The sequence below is a fragment of the Anabrus simplex genome, chromosome 1 (genome assembly GCF_040414725.1).
Source record: "Anabrus simplex isolate iqAnaSimp1 chromosome 1, ASM4041472v1, whole genome shotgun sequence".
In the NCBI taxonomy this organism is placed as follows: domain Eukaryota; kingdom Metazoa; phylum Arthropoda; class Insecta; order Orthoptera; family Tettigoniidae; genus Anabrus; species Anabrus simplex.
The window spans coordinates 965,125,624-965,143,905 of record NC_090265.1 but is presented as its reverse complement, the minus strand read 5'-3'; the positions used below and the strand labels follow the sequence as shown (position 1 = coordinate 965,143,905).

The following is an 18,282-nucleotide window of genomic DNA, read 5'->3' as shown; positions in this document are numbered from 1 at the left end:
ATATTGAAGGCTTGTGAGCTGCCAAAGATAAACTCTTACAAAAACTATGCCAAGATCAGAAATGTGATATCTTGTGCATTCAGGAAGTGCATAGGGATGAACATCAGAAACATCCAAAGATTTCAGGAATGATTTTTTGCAGAAAGGCCACTAGTGAAATATGACAGTGCTGTCTGTATTTGTAAAGCCAGGTCTCCAGATCAGCAGTACTCATTATACTGAAGATAACGACATTGAAATAATCACCGTGGAGCTAAGCAACATGACCATTACATCTGTGTACAAGCCTCCAAATGAAAAGTTCTCTTCCTCGCCACCTGAAAATTTTGGTAAACACACAAAGTTAATAGTAATCAGTGACTTTAACAGCCGTAGTCACGTTTGGGCATATGCTCAAGAAGATGAGAATGGAGAGATTGTCATTTCATGGGCTGAAACTCAGGAGCTTTCCGTTATTCACGACAGTAAGCTTCCCTCCTCCTTCAGCAGTGAAAGATGGCACCGAGGGTACAACCCAGATCTTCTCTTTGTGGGCAACTGCTTTGTGCAGCAATGTTCTAAAAAAATGGGCTCGTCAATCCCTAGTCTTCGATAAGATTGTTTAATCCAGTGTGAGACAGTTTATGACATAGGAGATTCCATATTTATTGTTTTCTGTTTTGCCTCATGATGATGATGATGATGATGCTGACGATATACTGTAGTTACATTTCGTCTAAGTTACGACGATGGGGATAGTGTTTTAATGAGAAAAGCAACAGGATATAATAATTTTGTTTGACTATTACTAGCCTGGCGTAGCCCTTGTAAGGCAGACCCTTTGACGAGGGTGAGTGGCATTTACAGTGTACCGGAAACTGCATGTTATGGTAGTGGAGGATAGTGTTGTGTATGGTGTGTGAGTTGCAGCGGTGAACAACAGGATTATCAATCTCCTTTGAATTGTCTAAGAGACAGGAGAGGGTCGCGGGGGATGTGACGATTATTCAAGGTAATATCTGTTAATTTGAGCCAATAACCGAAGAATTAGTAGAAGTAGCAATTCTTTGTATTCTACCCTTCCAGCCTATAAGTTGGGCACTGGCTGTTCATCCCAGGGATGAATACGGGTGATCCCAGGTGATATTTCAAAATAAAATTAAAAACTTAAACTAAATTAATAGGCAGGAAAGATAAAGAGTTTTTAAAAAAAGTTAGGAATGAGAACTCTTTGCAAAAGCAATTTATTTAAAACTTTGGCAGTACAGCATAGAAACAAAATGAAGAACAATAAAAAAAAAATGTAAATCATTGATAAAAATTCACAAGGTCAATTGACATGAAAATCCACTAATAATCTATTCAGATATTGAATTACTCCATTCTATCTTCCAATTCTTATTGTTCAATTGAGCACAAATGCATCACTGATTAAATTTGTTAAGTCGTTTTGTTTTAAACTCATTTGCACTTATTAACTCTTTGACACAATACAACACACTCTCTAAATCTTGAAATTCTAGGGAATATACTCATTGAGTAGTTTAAAGTTTGTTTACATTGTCTTAAGATACATCTTTATGGTTTGTTTACAACAACAAAAAATTCCCAACATAAATCATTACATATCATTACAGTTTGTTCCCCTCTTGTTCGGTTTCATTATTAAAATTATTAACATCATTGTTCCGAAAATATAGTTGACCTGTGTTAACCCTTTAAAATTTAAAATAAATCATCATTTTGCTGAATCATTCCTAAGATTTACTACTGCAAAACCGAACACGGACTGAACGAGTATATCTGATCTAATTCACTGACATTAGTAGTTCCAACCAAAACTTCAATCTCATAAACTAGCTGTCTAATTAGTATATTCCACCAACAAGGAAATTTTACGTTAAAAAATCACATTAATAATAAATCTGAAGCGAAAGGCCCTGTGTAAAATAAACAAACACAATCCCCCCAAAACTTATAACTGCACTATATTTACTGCAGTGGGAATGGAACTCCTGCCTCAAAGACATGGCAACCACACGGAACTGAATCCACCATCAACAAATTACCACCGAGCTCGATAGGTGCAGTTGCTTAAGTGCGGCCAGTAGCCAGTATTCGGGAGATAGTAGCTTCGAACCCCACTGTCGGCAGCCCTGAAGATGGTTTTCCGTGGTTTCCCATTTTCACAGCAGGCAAATGCTGGGGCTGTACCTTAATTAAGGCCATGGCCGCTTCCTTCCCAGTCCTAGCCCTTTCCTGTCCCATCGTCGCCATAAGACATATCTGTGTCGGTGCGACGTAAAGCTAATAGCAAAAAAAAAAAAAAAATGCCACAACCACAAAACAGAATTTGTGTTATCAAATACGTGTACAGGAAATATAAATCACATATTTAAACAAATAAATCCATGATGACAACCATCAGTGAAAAACCCAAGTCCAGTGACCCAGTTGAGAACTGAAGCGATGTTCCTCAAGACATTAATTGCAGCATAACTGAAATGCCCTGATTTCTAACCAAAATGATATTCAGATGACGTGAAATATATACTTTTTTTTTTTTTTTTTGCTAGTTGTTTTACGTCGCACCGACACAGATAGGTCTTACGGCGACGATGGGACAGGAAAGGGCTAGGAGTAGGAAGGAAGCGGCCGTGGCCTTAATTAAGGTACAGCCCCAGCATTTGCCTGGTGTGAAAATGGGAAACCACGGAAAACCATTTTCAGGGCTGCCGACAGTGGGGTTCGAACCTACTATCTCCCGAATACTGGATACTGGCCGCACTTAAGCGACTGCAGCTATCGAGCTCGGTGAAATATATACTAAAGAGAGAGTGCGAATTTTGTGAGCTTGTGTATATCTGGAGGGTAATCTCAGAAACCTTCTTCTTCTTCCTCTTGGATCAAATGGGCCTAGTTTGGACCACGCTTGTTCAACTGTTGGGCTTTGATCTTTGCCCAGTATTCTCACATTTTCTGCCAGTGTAACTCCTTTCTTTCATCTGTCCAAGGGGTGGCTTTTTTCTGGGGTTTTTCCTGAAATCCATAAACTTCTTTCAGAGTATGTCATACAGACCATCTGACTTGAAGATCTGATATTCCTAGTTCTTCAGTGCCCTTCCTCAGTTTCTGTCAGCCAAGTGGTACGAATCTTTTTGTTCTGTCAGGAGATGAACAATCTATTAAAGAAACTATGATAGTTTTATTTTGGGTCCACCTTGTCAATACACCTTATAATGATAGAAAGTTATTAATTTAACATAATGACATCACTGATGAAGGGAATGAATGATTTTCCCAAAACATTTAATTATTTGTTATCACTTCATACACCACATTGATAAGGCTGATTTTAAATATCAAAGGTGTATTTATTGGAGATGAGTTTGTGGTCAGTACAGACCATTATAACATCAAACCACAATAGGAAACTACAGAAAACAGTGGGGTTCAAACCCACTATCTCCCGAATACTGGCTGCACGACTGCAGCTATCGAGCTCGGTAATAGTTTCAGTGCCATGTCGTCAGCAAAGGCCAGACAATCAACAACCAGCCCTTTCTTCTTATGACCTGGGTATATCCCACTCTGGACACCCAAGTTGGTCAGTTCTTTGTGCCATTCTCTCACAATCTTTTCAAGGACACAGTTGAAGAGAAGTGGGGAAAGTCCATCCCCTTATCGCAACCCTGTTTTTATCTCAAAGCTTTCCGAGACCTTGCCTCTAAATGTAATCTTGGAATGGGTGTTAATAAAGATTTCTAGAATGAGTCTGTGGGTTTGTTGTCAAATCCCAGTTCCTGGAGAATTTTATAGTGTTTCTCTATCAACGGAGTCGTAGGCCTTCCAAAAATCAACATAAGTGACGATGACCACCTTACGGTTTCTCATTGCCCTGGCTTGCAGTGGTGTCTCAACGGCGCACTAGGGCCAGCGTCTTGAAAGGGTGTAGCATTCCAACTGATGTAGCCCACTTCTACTCTGGGGCGAAACGCTGGTAATTTCTCGTTTGAAACAGCCTAAAGACTTAAAGAGCTTAAATGCATAAATCAAGGTAATTTGTTATTGTTTGGACATTTTAATCCAATAATGAACATCAGCTTCAAGTTATAATGTCTTTTTTATGTTAAATTTTTATTACTCCTTAAAATGAGCTAAAAGGAAGAATTGACTGAACTTAACACTCTTGGTTCATGGTATGGGTTACTATAGTCATGTCCTAGTTCGTGAACTATGGTTAATGGCTGAGTGGCCTAGTAAGTGGTCCTGAGGGTCGGGATACCAGTTGCTATGGAATGGGAGTGGGCATCTCAGACATATTCTGAGTCATGACCCTCCTTGTGCTCAGGTGCCTAGGACTATACAATCCACCGGTGGTCCATAACTCGTTAGAGGAGAGATCCTCACTTGGACTATGTTTAAGTAGAGTAGCATCCTGCTTCATGAATTTGCCGAGGCTCAAAATGTTTTAAGCAAGCCTCGGACCTATGGGAGTAACAAATCCCACTCCCGTTTGACAGGCGAGGGACTCCTTGGAAACAACTTGGTGAACAAAATGGAATTCAATGGGGAGCTATCAGTATTAATGGGGCTTATGGAAGAAAGAAAGTAGAACTGGTTGAGTCAGCAAAGAGGATGCATCTGGATGTGCTAGGAGTAAGTGATATTTGGGTAAGGGGATATAACGAGGAAGAGATAGGAGATTATAAAGTGTACTTGATGGGTGTTAAAAAGTGAATGGCCGAGTATGGAGTAGGACTGTCTATCAGGAATACCATTGCACGCAACATAGTTTCTGTTAGGCACGTAAATGAGTGAATGATGTGGGTAGATTTGGCAATTGGAGGAAGTAGGATGAGAATTGTCTCAGTGTATTCATCATGTAAGGGTGCATATGAGGATGAAATTGACAAGTTTTATGAAGCATTGAGTGGCATCGTGGTCAAGGTCAACAGCAAGGATAGGATAGTGCTAATGGCCGATTTCAGTGAGAGAGTTGGAAATAGAACTGAAGGATACGAAAGGGTGATTGGTAAATGTGGGGAAGATATGGAAGCTAACGCGAATGGGAAGCGTTTGCTGGACTTCTGTGCTAGTATGGGTTTAGCAGTTATGAATACATTCTTCAAGCATAAGGCTATTCACTGCTACATATAGGAGGCTAGGGGTATCAGATTTGTAATAAACTATATCTCAACCGACTTCGAATTCAGGAAATCTGTTTGGAATATATGAGTTTTCCAGGGATTTTTCGATGATACAGACCACTATATGATCTGTAGTAAAGTAAGGATCTCTAGGCCTAGGATAGAGAAAATGAAATCTGTTTGCAAACGAATAAGGGTAGAAAATTTCCAGGATGAGGAAATTAGACAAAAGTACATGGATATGATTAGTGAGAAGTTTCGAACAGCAGACAGTAAGCAGGTTCAGGATATAGAAAGAGAATGGGTGGCATACAGGGATGCTGTAGTAGAAATAGCAAGGGAATGCCTAGGAACAATTGTGTGTAAAAATGGGAAAAAGCGAACATCTTGGTGGAATGATGAAGTGAGAGCAGCTTGTAAATGTAAAAAGAAGGTTTATCAGAAATGGCTCCAAACAAGGGCCGAGGCAGACAGGGAATTGTACGTAGATGAAAGAAACAGAGCAAAACAAATAGTTGTTGAATCTAGAAAGAAGTCCTAGGTCAAGCAGCAGAGAAACCTTTCTGGATAGTAATGAAGAATCTTAGGAAGGGAGGAAAAAAGGAAATGAACAATGTTTTGAGTAATTCAGGTGAATCACTGGAGAGGTGGAGGGAATATTTTGAACATCTTTTCAACGTAAAAGGAAATCTTCCTGGTGGTGTTGCAAACAGCCAAGCTCATGGAGAAGAGGAAAATGATGTTGGTAAAATTACGCTGCAGGAAGTGGAAAGGATGGTAAATAAACTCCATTGTCATAAAGCAGCAAGAATAGATTAAATTAGACCTGAAATTGTGAAGTATAGTGGGAAAGTAGGGATGAAATGGTTTCATAGAGTAATAAGATAGCATGGAGTGTTAGTAAAGTACCTTTAGATTGGACAAAATCAGTAATTGCACCTATCTGTAAGCAAGGGAACAGGAAGGATTGCAACAACCATCGAGTTATCTCATTGATTAGTATACCAGCCAAAGTATTCACTGGCATCTTGGAAAAGAGGGTGCAATCAGTAGTTGAGAGGAAGTTGGATGAAAACCAGTGTGGTTTCAGACCACAGAGGGGCTGTCAGGATCAGATTTTCAGTATGCGCCAGGTAATTGAAAAATGCTATGAGAGGAATAGGCAGTTGTGTTTATGTTTTGTAGATCTAGAGAAAGCAAATGACAGGGTACTGAGGGAAAAGATGTTCGCCATACTGGGGGACTATGGAATTAAGGGTAGATTATTAAAATCAATCAAAGGCATATTGACAATTGGGCTTCAGTGAGAATTGATGGTAGAATGAGTTCTTGGTGAAGGTACTTACAGGGGTTTGACAGGGCTGTAATCTTTCACCTTTGCTGTTCATAGTTGACATGGATCATCTGCTGAAAGGTATAAAATGGCAGGGAGGGATTCAGTTAGGTGGAAATGTAGTAAGCAGTTCGGCCTGTGCTGACGACATGGTCTTAATGGCAGATTGTGGAGAAAGCTTGCAGTCTAATATCTTGGAACTTGAAAATAGGTGCAATGGATATGGTATGAAAATTAGCCTTTCGAAGACTAAATTGACGTCATTAGGTAAGAAATTCAACAGAAATGAATGTCAGATTGATGATACAAAGCTAGAACAGGTAGATAATTTCAAGTATTTAGGTTGTGTGTTCTCCCAGGATGGTAATATAGTAAGAAAGATTGAATTAAGGTGTAGTAAAGGTAGTGCAGTGAGCTCGCAGTTGTGATCAACAGTATTCTGTAAGAACGAAGTCAGCTCCCAGACGAAACTATTTTTACATCGGTCTGTTTTCAGATCAACTTTGCTTTACAGGAGCAAAAGCTGAGTGGACTCAGGATATCTTATTCATAATTTAGAAGTAACAGACATGAAAGTAGCAAGAATGATTGCTGGTACAAACAGGTAGAACAATGGCAGGAGGGTACTTGAAACGAGGAGATAAAGGCTAATTTAGGGATGAACTCGATGGATGAAGCTGTGCGCACAAACCGGCTTCAGTGGTGGGGTCATGTGAGGCGAATGGAGGAGGATAGGTTACCTAGGAGAGTAATGGTATCTGTTATGGAGGGTAAGAGAAGTGGAGGGGAGACCTAGACAATGATGGTTAGGCTCAGTTTCTAATGATTTAAAGATAAGACGTATAGAACTAAATGAGGCTACAGCACTAGTTGCAAATAGAGAATTGTGGTGACGTTTAGTAAATTCACAGAGGCTTGCGGAATGAATGCTGAAAGGCATAACGGTCTGTAATGATAATGTATGTATGTAATGTATACATATATAGGCTTGCTCCACGTGGCTGTCATGTCTGCAAAAGTCCACTGGAAGCAACGCTCCAACTGCCACATCTTCAAGCGTCTCTTGGTCAATGAACCTTGTATGGCTTTTCAGGCGTTTGCTCTACCAACCAGCGTTTTGTCTTAGGTCTGACACTAGACTCGTCAGAGTTGGATGTGTCAGACCCCACCCACCGACGCTGGGGCGTATGCAGGTGAACCTATCAGAAGCCTATTTAAGAGGCACAGTCTGATAACTGCATACGGGAGATAAAACTCCACAATGGAACCAATGCCTGCCCAGCAATTCCGAATGGAAGATTTTTGATATGCTCTATTGGTGGAGGGATATCTGATTCCCTCCATGAGAACCTGGAGTTTCCAATGAACCTTGTTCGAAATCGGAGCTTTTGGATTGTTTACCGAGCTGGCAATCTGCAAGTAGCGATGTTGCACGTTCATCCACATTAATGAATTACCATTTTCAGCATACACTTACTGGCCATACCCCAGGTTTCTAAACCAGTTGTTGCAACACTTTCAACTGTCTTAACCGTCTATACTGATACAGTCACTGTTTTCCTTGTTGCAGTATCTTCACTGCTAGGCCATATGTACAGAGACTTACCCAATCAGAAATTTATACAATAATAATAATAATAATAATAATAATAATAATAATAATAATAATAATAATAATAATAATAATAATAATGTTATTTGTTTTACGTCCCACTAACTACTCTTTTACGGTTTTTGGAGACACCGAGGTGCCGGAATTTTGTCCCACAGGAGTTCTTTTATGTGTCAGTAAATCTACCGACACGAGGCTGACGTATGTGAGCACCTTCAAATACCACCGGACTGAGCCATGATCGAACCTGCCAAGTTGGAGTCAGAAGGCCAGCGCCTCAACCGGCTGAGCCACTTGGCCGGCAAAATTTATACAAAATATAAAGATGCGCATATGCAATATTCTCTAACTACAAATTCTTCTTACAATGCTATGTTCTTACATCTTAACAAACTCATGTGATATTCACTACTTTATTTTACATTTTATTTTACAAAAATTTCCTAACCTAAAGTCAGGAGATCGTCACTTACGAGCATTGCCTAACCTAAAATTGGCGATTGTACTTTTATACGATTACAATTGGTGTCGAAATTGAAGAAGCCATGATATTTTTCCGAAAACTACTAAAAGAGGAAGACCTGAAAATTGATTACCGTGAACTCATTGAATTGTACATTATGATTTTGGGGGCAACTATGGACTTGAATCTAAAAGTAAGGCCACCGGGAGCTTTGCATGACTTAAGATGGGTTGGGTGGTCTAAAGGCATTTGTTTACTTATGGTAAAAGTATATGCAAAGTGGTGGTTTTTGAGTTCATCAGCATGCAGCACCTTACAATGACTTGTGCTTGTTGAAATAGTTAAACCAGTATGAAAAAGAAAGTACAATGGTGTCTTCATGTGTTCTAAAGAAGTGCTCTTAGCGCTTATGGTATTTCTATAAAGATATTTGTGTGATATCACAGTTTGATGACAAGGTTACCAATGGCACAAAAAAATGTATGGTTAGAAACCTGAAGGAGGAAATCTTGGGAACCAAAAGGAGGTAGACTGTTCTATCGGGTGAAGTTACAAAACTTTTGGGTAATTTTTTCACGTAGATAATTCCGTACATTTAAATGTATCATTTTTACACCAGCTGTTCAAAATATATCAAAATTTATATTAACAGATTACATTTTAAATCTCTTAGTGAGGTAAGGGAATTGACAAGTTCATTTCAGTCAACAGTTTTGACATATTGAAGAAGATTTAGATTTCTTAATGGATCCTACTTCTTGGCATGAAAACATTTCCTACCTTAATCCCAAAGAGACAATGAAAAATCTTAAAGTGGAAAATGATATGGCAGAGAGAGAAGTGAAGTTAATACAACATTTCAGCGGACTTTTAACAGCCGATGAAGAACAACAGAAAATTCATGTTGCAGTGTGTGCAAGATCACTGGAGACAATACTGTTATTGTAGAAAAGACACATTAAAGAGAAAATTGTGCTAAAATTGGTATTGATTTAGGGGGGTGTTAACACATTTTGTGTTGTTCTGTTATAGAACAATACATTATTTAAGAACATTTGTGAAAATATATATATATATGTTGATTTCGGTGTTTATGAGAATAGAGGAAAACATACATTAATTCAATATTTTAGTCTTATTTAGATATTTAGGTCCATTGCAGCTCAGGTTAACATTAACCAATTTGTAATGAAATTTTGCACATTATCAAAACATTCCAAAAGCAAAACACTTACGGGATGTGCATTGAAATCACTCAATATTTTTTAGGAACTCCCCATATAAGGACCACGCTAATCTGTCACTGATGCCTTTTCATTGTATTAGGTTCTTCCTTGTTGTCTTGTGGCATTTCAGTCACTACTGATCTGCATTCAGGTCAATCACCCATGGACCTGAAGCAAAAATGAACTTCGACTAATTTTCTTTCCAGTGACACCTGTGTTGAGAATTTGGGCATTGATCCCTGCAAAATCTAGCATATTGTAGAAAACCTGTACAGACCAACGTAGGAATAGTCCTTTCATTATGTAAAAGCAACCCATCTGATCTGCTATGTCCACTCCATATTCTTTTTGTGACTTCTCTCTACACTTACACTTCGATACACCAAACTCTTTCCTTGCTTCAATTGATACACATAGAGAGTGGTGTCACCACACTTCAACACTGAGGTGCTATATAACTCTGCATTCAAATCTCTCACTGAGTCAGGAAGTTTTTGCTGTGATTTATTTACTGTACCCACAATACTTGTTCTACTCTCTTTCAGTTTTTCTGTAACACTCGCCGATGTAAGATAGTTGTCAGTAGTTACATTTCTTCCCTTGTCAAGAAATGGAGCAACAAGATGTAGAACTACATTCTCACATAATATCTGGACAGCTGGTTGTAATTTGTCCTTTCCAAGTTAGAAAATGGCATTCAAGGTATATTTGAATTTACATCCATGTTGACCCAGAATTTGATGCCAAACTTATCAGGTTTGTGTGGGTTGAATTAGATGAATCTACATCTGCTTTTAATAGGAAATAGTTGTTCATCAATATTCATCAATACACATGTTTGCATCTGGCTTGTAGCATAATTGACAGTTATCTATGAACTTATTCCAGACCTCTGACATAAGCGCAAATTTGTCATTCTGCAGATGCTCTGACCTTGTAGATTTCATGTTGAAACAGAAAACATGTAACAGTTTTGATCTGCCATAACATTGTCTCACTAAAGAAAGCTGGTCCCCGGTCTTTAGACCAAAGAAAGTTGGCAGATTTTCCTTTTGCACTGTATGCATCACAAGCATAAAGTAATGCAATAAATGCATTCAATTCTTCCACTGAAATGGTCCAGGTATGGAGAATGTGCAAGTCATGAGGTTCAGAACACTCTAACAGACTTCCCTGAGTTACCACGCAGTCTAGCGCTGTGAGTTGCTAATGCAAATAGTGAGCAAGGAGCTATCATCGAGGGATATTTTAATTTATGATGGATTTAATGCCGTGAATTTCATACCTAGAAGTGAATCACATAATACCACAAAAAACCACACTATTTCAAATGATATTATACGTGTTAAATAACAAAAGTTTTCTTTCAATTTGCTTGATGTCGCACAGACACAGGTAGCTCTTATTGGCGATGATGGGATAGGAAAGAGTTAGAATTGGGAAGGAAATGACCATGGCCTTAATTTAGGTACAGCCCCAGCATTTACCTGGTGTGAAAAAAGATTAGCTGGGCTGAGTGGCTGAGATGGTTGAGGCCCTGGCCTTCTGATGCCAACAGGGCAGGTTCGATCCTGGCTCAGTCCAGAGGTATTTGGAGGTGTTCAAATACATCAGCTTTGTGTCGGTAGATTTACTAGCACATGAAAGAACTCCCATGGGACTAAATTCTAGCACCTCGACATCACCAAAAGCTGTAAAGTAGTTAGTGGGATGTAAAGCCCATAACAATATTATTATTATTATTAAAAAGGATTTATCCCTAAGGGTGTTAAATGAGGGTTAAGACTCAAAAACAAAAATACTCATTCCTCCAAAACAGTTTATGTACGAAGATGAAATTCTAAGTAGCGGTATATTTAAAAAAATCCTAGATGTAAAGTAGGAAATATTTTAAAACATTCTACCTCTAAGTCATTAAATTAGATTAGCTCTGGAAACAAAAGAATTTATCCCTTCAAACCCATTTGACGTACAAAGTTGAAATTTTACAAGAAGGTTATTCTTTTATTTTCTAGGTGTCAAATTTGATATACTTCAAAATGTTTTTAATAATAATAATAATAATAATAATAATAATAATAATAATAATAATAATAATAATAATAATAATAATAATAATAATAATGTTATTGGTTTTATGCCCCACTAACTACTTTTATGGTTATCGGAGACACCGAGGTGTTGGGACTTTGTCCCGCAGGAGTTCTTTTATATGCTGGTAAATCTACTGACACGGGGCTGACGTGTTTGAGTATCTTCAAATACCACTGGACTGAGGCAGGAGGTGGACCCTGCACCTGTAGGAAAACTCTTACGTTGAAGAAGTAGATTATTATTATTATTATTATTATTATTATTATTATTATTATTATTATTATTATTATTATTATTAGCATAAGTGTGCTAATGAACACGTTTCTCATTAAGGCTGAAGGTACAAATAGAGGATAGGAATCATTCCATGTAAAATCTTACATCTGTTGTGTTTTTTTTTTTTTTTGTGTCCTCTTATCATAATCCTTTTTCCAAATAATTGTACCATGTTCTAAAACTCCATAACAATGCATATTTCAAATAAATAGCATGGCATCTAGAAGGGTTGAAGACTACAGAATGATGTTATTTAAATATAGGAGGTACTGGATTCTGTAAATGCTGTATTTATCATCTGGTAGCTGTTATTTGTATTTGTCTGTTCAACAGTTCAACTCAATACGAGCTGCGGCTATGATGCTGGGTAGGAAGCAGAGTCTCAAGGGAGAGCAGGTTTTGGCTGACTATGGCCCAGAAGAATCCCTCAATGAAAGTGCTGACATTGAGTGGGTCAACATGGTAAGTATCTCTCCTCTGTTATACTTATCTTGCTGCAAGTTTGATTAAAAGGACATTTATCAAAATGGTAGAATGTTGTTCCCTTTGTGTTCTAAATAATAATGATCAATCTCCAACCATATAACTAGAATTACACCTATGATAAGTTAGTTTATTCAGCTACCTGACATTCTGGAGATAATACCCATACCATTGCAGCTGCCAGATTTAAGATTCTCATCCTCAGAAAAAGTAGTTTTATTAGTAATTTGGAAATCTAATGACACACTTCTCCCCTGTCTGAGATTCACAATTGGTGAGACTGATTTGGCTTGGTGATTATTCAAACTGAGTTTGAAGTTATACTAGTGCAAGTTTTCATGGGTGATATCAACTGACAAGTTTCAATGATTTTCAGGGATATTAGGCTGCATAGACATTTTAAATGGGTCATTGTTTTAACTACACTACTGTAGTCCTTGTCAAGACGAGATGACACAGGCTGGTGGATGCCCGTACTTTTATAGCATTGAGAAGGCTAGGTGATAGCGCAGCTATCGTCTATCCTCTCTCTTGGATTGATGTTTGTAAGACCAGCACAGTGTGTCCTTGTTTGTTTGATCTTCTGTTGTCTGGCAGCTAGCAATGGTCACCAAACTGTTGTAATCTGCAGGCCATTGTCATGCTTCATTATATCCACAGCTTTTTAGGTAGAGACAAGAATGATACTGACGGTTGGTATTCAGAACCATGGTTTCCTTGAATTTAATTTCATGATCAAGAAAAGAGAGAGCATGCACTGGCTATGCAGATTTTTCCAGCTGGATGAGATAACAGTGACACTTATGTCCTTTCAACCTGGTATTAATGATGCATTTGGTGATCCCAAACTTGATTGGAATAATAACAATAAGTTCATTTATTAATTTGACCACTTAATCATACAATAAGTCTTGTCTTTGTTGATTTACATTGACATGTTAACTAAAATGGTACATGTTTTGCCTTGTATATAGGCATCATCAGCCATTGCCTTAACCTTGAAATAAAATCAGGCACCTGATTTACATATAAATAAAATAAAGCTAATTTTTAAAAAGCCTTGGAGAGACTTGAACTAAAATTAACATACAGTAAAAGACTTGTACAATGTTGGTTTTAAAGATATTGCAATGAGTGAGGAGTTTACAGTTGGTGAAAGTATTTGCAATATTCACATTAGAAGGCTACTATTATAATTAAAATCAACAAAGCAACAGTCTGTTATAAATAAGTGGTAAGATTGCAATAAAATTATGTTGACCGACCAGCGATTACAGTTAGAAAAACGATCAAAATCGTATTTATTAAAAAAATAATGTTGAATAAAATAATGTCGAAGGATGGTCAAGTGATCTGTAATTATTTGTTTACTTCTTCTTTTTCTTCTTTCCCTTTGTGCCGTTAAGCATCGGGACATTTCAGCCATTTACTAAAGTTTCTTCTGTCATGCACTATTCTCTGAACCTCACCCAGGGTCATCCCTCGCTTCCTGATCAGTCCCAAGATGTACTCTTCCCATTCGATCCGTGGCCTACCTTATGTTCTTCCTGTTGGTCTGGCTCGCCACACGTGCTTCGCTTTCCTTTCATCTTCCATTCTTTGCAGGTGACCAATCCAGCCCAATCCTCTCCTCTCAATGACATCTATTATTGGCTCCTGCTGAAGCTCATCTCTTACTGTGGTGTTTCTAATATGGTCTCGAGTTTTCCTGGCAACTTTCCATAAATATCTCATCTCAGCGGCAAGCAGACGGCTCTCCAGTTTTTTATGCACTGTCCAACTCTCTGCACTGTGCAGGAGGGTTGGCAGGTACACAGCATGATATACCCGCATTTTTGTGTTTCTAATAATTTCTTTCTTCCCTATGATTGTGTTGTTTATACCATAGTAAACTTGATTAGCTTTTCTAATTCTGTTGTTTATTTGTGCCTCTAATTTTCTGTCCTCTCTGAAAATGGTGCCCAGATACTCAATTTGTTCTACTTGTTCAATATCCTCATTGTTCCGCCTTATTTGAAGCTGTACTTTTTCTCCTTTGGTGAACTGCATGACCTTGGTTTTGCTCGCATTCACTTCCATCCCACTGTCCTGGAAGGCATAAGCTCATTCAGTAAGAGCTTGTTGGAGATCCTCCTCTTTCCCAGCCAAAATTAGAATGTCATCTGCATAGACCAGGGATTGGACATATATTGGTCTCATGTTCCAGTTGCCAACCTTAATTCTTTTAGTTCTTCTTTTACACTGCTTAATGACTTGGTTCATGAAGATCATAAAGAGAAGAGGACTCAAGCTGTCACGCTGCTTTACTCCCTTCACCATTTCAAATTCCCTAGAGCATTCACCAGCTATTCTCACCCCTTTTTGGACTCTATTGTACATGCTCCTAATGCGGCATAAGAGAGTCTTGGTTACCTTTTCGTCTTCAAGTGCTGCCCAAAGCTGTTCCCAGGGGACCGAGTCCAATGTGGCCTTTAGGTCGACAAATGCAGCTAGAACATCCTTCCCTCAACTAAGTCGTTTCTCTATAACAGTTCTTAGTGTGTGTATATGGTCGTGTGTTTGTCGACTTGGCCTGAAAGCACACTGTTCTTCTTCCAACTTTTCCTCTACTTCTTGTTTCAGCCTCTTCTCCAATATGCGAGAGTATATCTTTCCGGCCACACTGGAAAGACAAATTGCTCGATAGTTTGCACAGTCCAGAGTGCTGCCCTTCTTATGGATAGGAACAATAATGTTCTTCTCCCAATCCTTTGGAATCTTCTGAATGCTCCATGCTTGTTGGCATATCCTTGTCATCCATTTCACCACAGCCTCTCCTCCATACTTCATCAATTCCATCCCAACCAGCTGCCTTGCCATCCTTCATTTCAGTGATAGCCTCTCTTACTTCACTCTGCATAACTGTCTCCCCTTCTTCTAGTTCTTCTTCTGCACCGTTACCGGCATCGTCTTGTAAATTCTGGTCTGCGCGGAACACATCCTCATAGTATGTGCTCCATGTATCAAGGATGTCCCGTGGCCTCATTTGAATCTTCTGGTTCCTGTCTTTAATGTTCCTGATTCTCTTTCCAGTTTTGCCTTGGAGGGATCTTAGTATTTTCCAGAACTTCTTCTGATCATTTCTGTATTCTGATTACATTTCCTCACCAAATTCCTGCCAGTTCCTTTCTTTTGCCTCTTGTACTTGCCACTTTGCTTCATTATGTGCTTCAGCATAGTTCCTCCAGTCCTCTACCCTTCTTGTTCTCATGTACTCCTTCCAAGCTACCTTTTTCCTCCTTACAACTTCCTTGACTTCCTCAGTCCACCACTTTGTTCGTTTCCTTTGTGTGTTTACTGTAGTTTTCCCACAGACCTCTTCTGCTACTTTGATAATATTCGTCTTAAATTCACTCCATCTCTCTTCTAAGTTCCAACCTCTCTCAGTTTCTTCTCTTTCTGTTTGCTGAAGTATTTCCCCCAACTTCTGAACATAATTCTGCCTTACCTCTTCCTCTCTAAATGCAGAAATTCTTATTTTCTCAAATCGAAGATGAGAGGGTGTGGGTGTAGCCTTGAACTTGTTTTCATAACCAGAAGCCGATGTTCTGTACTCATTTCTGCACTGCGGAAGATCCTTACATCTAGTGCTGCATAAGTTACGTTCTTAGTGTAACAAAAGTAGTCAGTGCAACTCTTTGCTCCTCGGCCTACTGCCTCAAAAGTTATTTTATGGATACTTTTATCGGGGAAGAAGGTGTTGCCAATCCTTAGCTCATTATCAGTACAGAATTCCAGCATTCTTTCACCATTGGTATTGATATATCATAGAAAGAAAAGAAAGATCCACCTGATCAATACTTATTTATTAAATTTCTTAATAACAGAACCAGTTTCGAATCCTCACAAAGTCATCTTCAGCTGTCTTATACATTTACATTAGATTACATATTCTTAAGTGTTGTGCCTTGCTAATTGAAAAAAATGTTTGTATTTGACTGACATTAAGTATTCATGTTCCAGAGTGGTTAGTCCAATGTTTATATGTTTAAGTTTGCTTGAAGACTTAGTACACATATTAAAATAATAACTTTTTAAACACATTAAAAAGATCACAATACATGATAAAACACGAACTCAGCTTGTATACATAATGATACAAGTGCCCCATACGAACTCAACATAAACCTACATGAATGTTTATACCCTTCACTTGAATTATAACTAGACATTTGCATCTTGAAGTGTACTTTTACCTTGTGTTTTTTTTAAATGTACTTTATATAGTTTATACTTAATAGGTCGTCTAACACAGGTTTCAGGTTACCTGATATACCATCATTATGAACGTAATACTGTTCACTTTGAAAAATGTCAATTCAGTTTCTGACACATATTCTTTCATTTGACAAGGTATAAAGACTAATACAAAATATTACAAGAACATAATACAGCTGAACTCAAGCATATTATCTTTTTATGCCTGACGAATTATAATAACGAAAAATGACAAAGTTATTTTAAGAACTTGTTTTACCCGTAAAACTTGGGCGGTAATAGTATATATGTGCATAGCAAAGTGTTTTATCATGTATTGTGATCTTTTTAATGTGTTTAAATAGTTATTATTTTAATATGTGTACTAAGTCTTCAAACAAACTTAAACATATAAACATTGGACTAACCACTCTGAAACATGACTACTTAATGTCAGTCAAATACAATTTTTTTTTCAATTAGCAAGGCACAACACTTAAGAATATGTAATCTAATGTAAATGTATAAGACAGCTGAAGATGACTTTGTGAAACCGGTTCTGTTATTAAGAAATTTAATAAATAAGTATTGATCAGGTGGATCTTTCTTTTCTTTCTATGATATATGGTAGATATCAATACGGAACATAATGAAATTAATTAATCAAGATTGGTATTGATGGTTCGTTCTGCTCCATGTTGGCCCATACATCCACGTCCTCGATGTAACCTATTTACGATCCTAGCATTCCAGTCCCCCATCACAATAACATGTCTACTTCCTTCCCTGGCTTTGTCTATAGCTTTTTGCATTTGAACATAAAATTGCTCCCTATCTACTTCTTGCATATCTTCAGTGGGGGTATAAATCTGCACTAGCATAATACTTTCTTCTAGTTCCACATCCACTGTGATAAGTCTGGAGTTAATAGGTTCCCATCCTGTCACTTTGTTTTCCACTGCTTCGGACAGAATGATGGCCACACCTTCTTTTGCCTGTTCATTCCTGCTGACTCCTGAGTATCTCATTACATATCCCTTATCCAAATTTATTTGGCCATTACCTTTTCTCTTGGTTTCACTGACTCCAAGTATGGCAAGCTTGTACTTTTCCATTTCTTCGACTATTTCTACCTCCTTCCCTGACAGAGAGGTCACATTCCAAGTACCAATTCTCATATACCTTTTCACGCCAGGTTGTTCCCTTGTTATCCGTCCGGCTACTCTCATGTTTCTCTGAATAGTTAATTTCGCTCCACGTGGGTTATTAGCCCTACAGAAGCTAGCATGATGAGGGGGCTGCCCTCTTAGCTGTCATGCCAGCCCGTTTTCTGTCAGCCTTTGGGGTCCACTCCCTATCTGCAAGGCAGCAGTTTGTGGTTCGCAGTTCCTCTGCCTACTCCGCCGTTGAGGTGTTTACAAGGTTCCTTC

General features: G+C 38.3%; 1 protein-coding gene across 2 annotated transcripts in view; it reads left to right on the top strand.

Moving 5' to 3' along the window:
• na (sodium leak channel non-selective protein na) overlaps positions 1 to 18,282 on the top strand; it is a 711,066-nt gene that overhangs the window by 71,481 nt on the left and 621,303 nt on the right. For both annotated transcript variants that reach the window (XM_067148870.2, XM_067148869.2), the window contains exon 2: positions 12,467 to 12,595. In XM_067148870.2, coding sequence (XP_067004971.1) covers positions 12,467 to 12,595 — 129 coding nt within the window. The remainder of the gene's footprint in view (positions 1 to 12,466; positions 12,596 to 18,282) is intronic.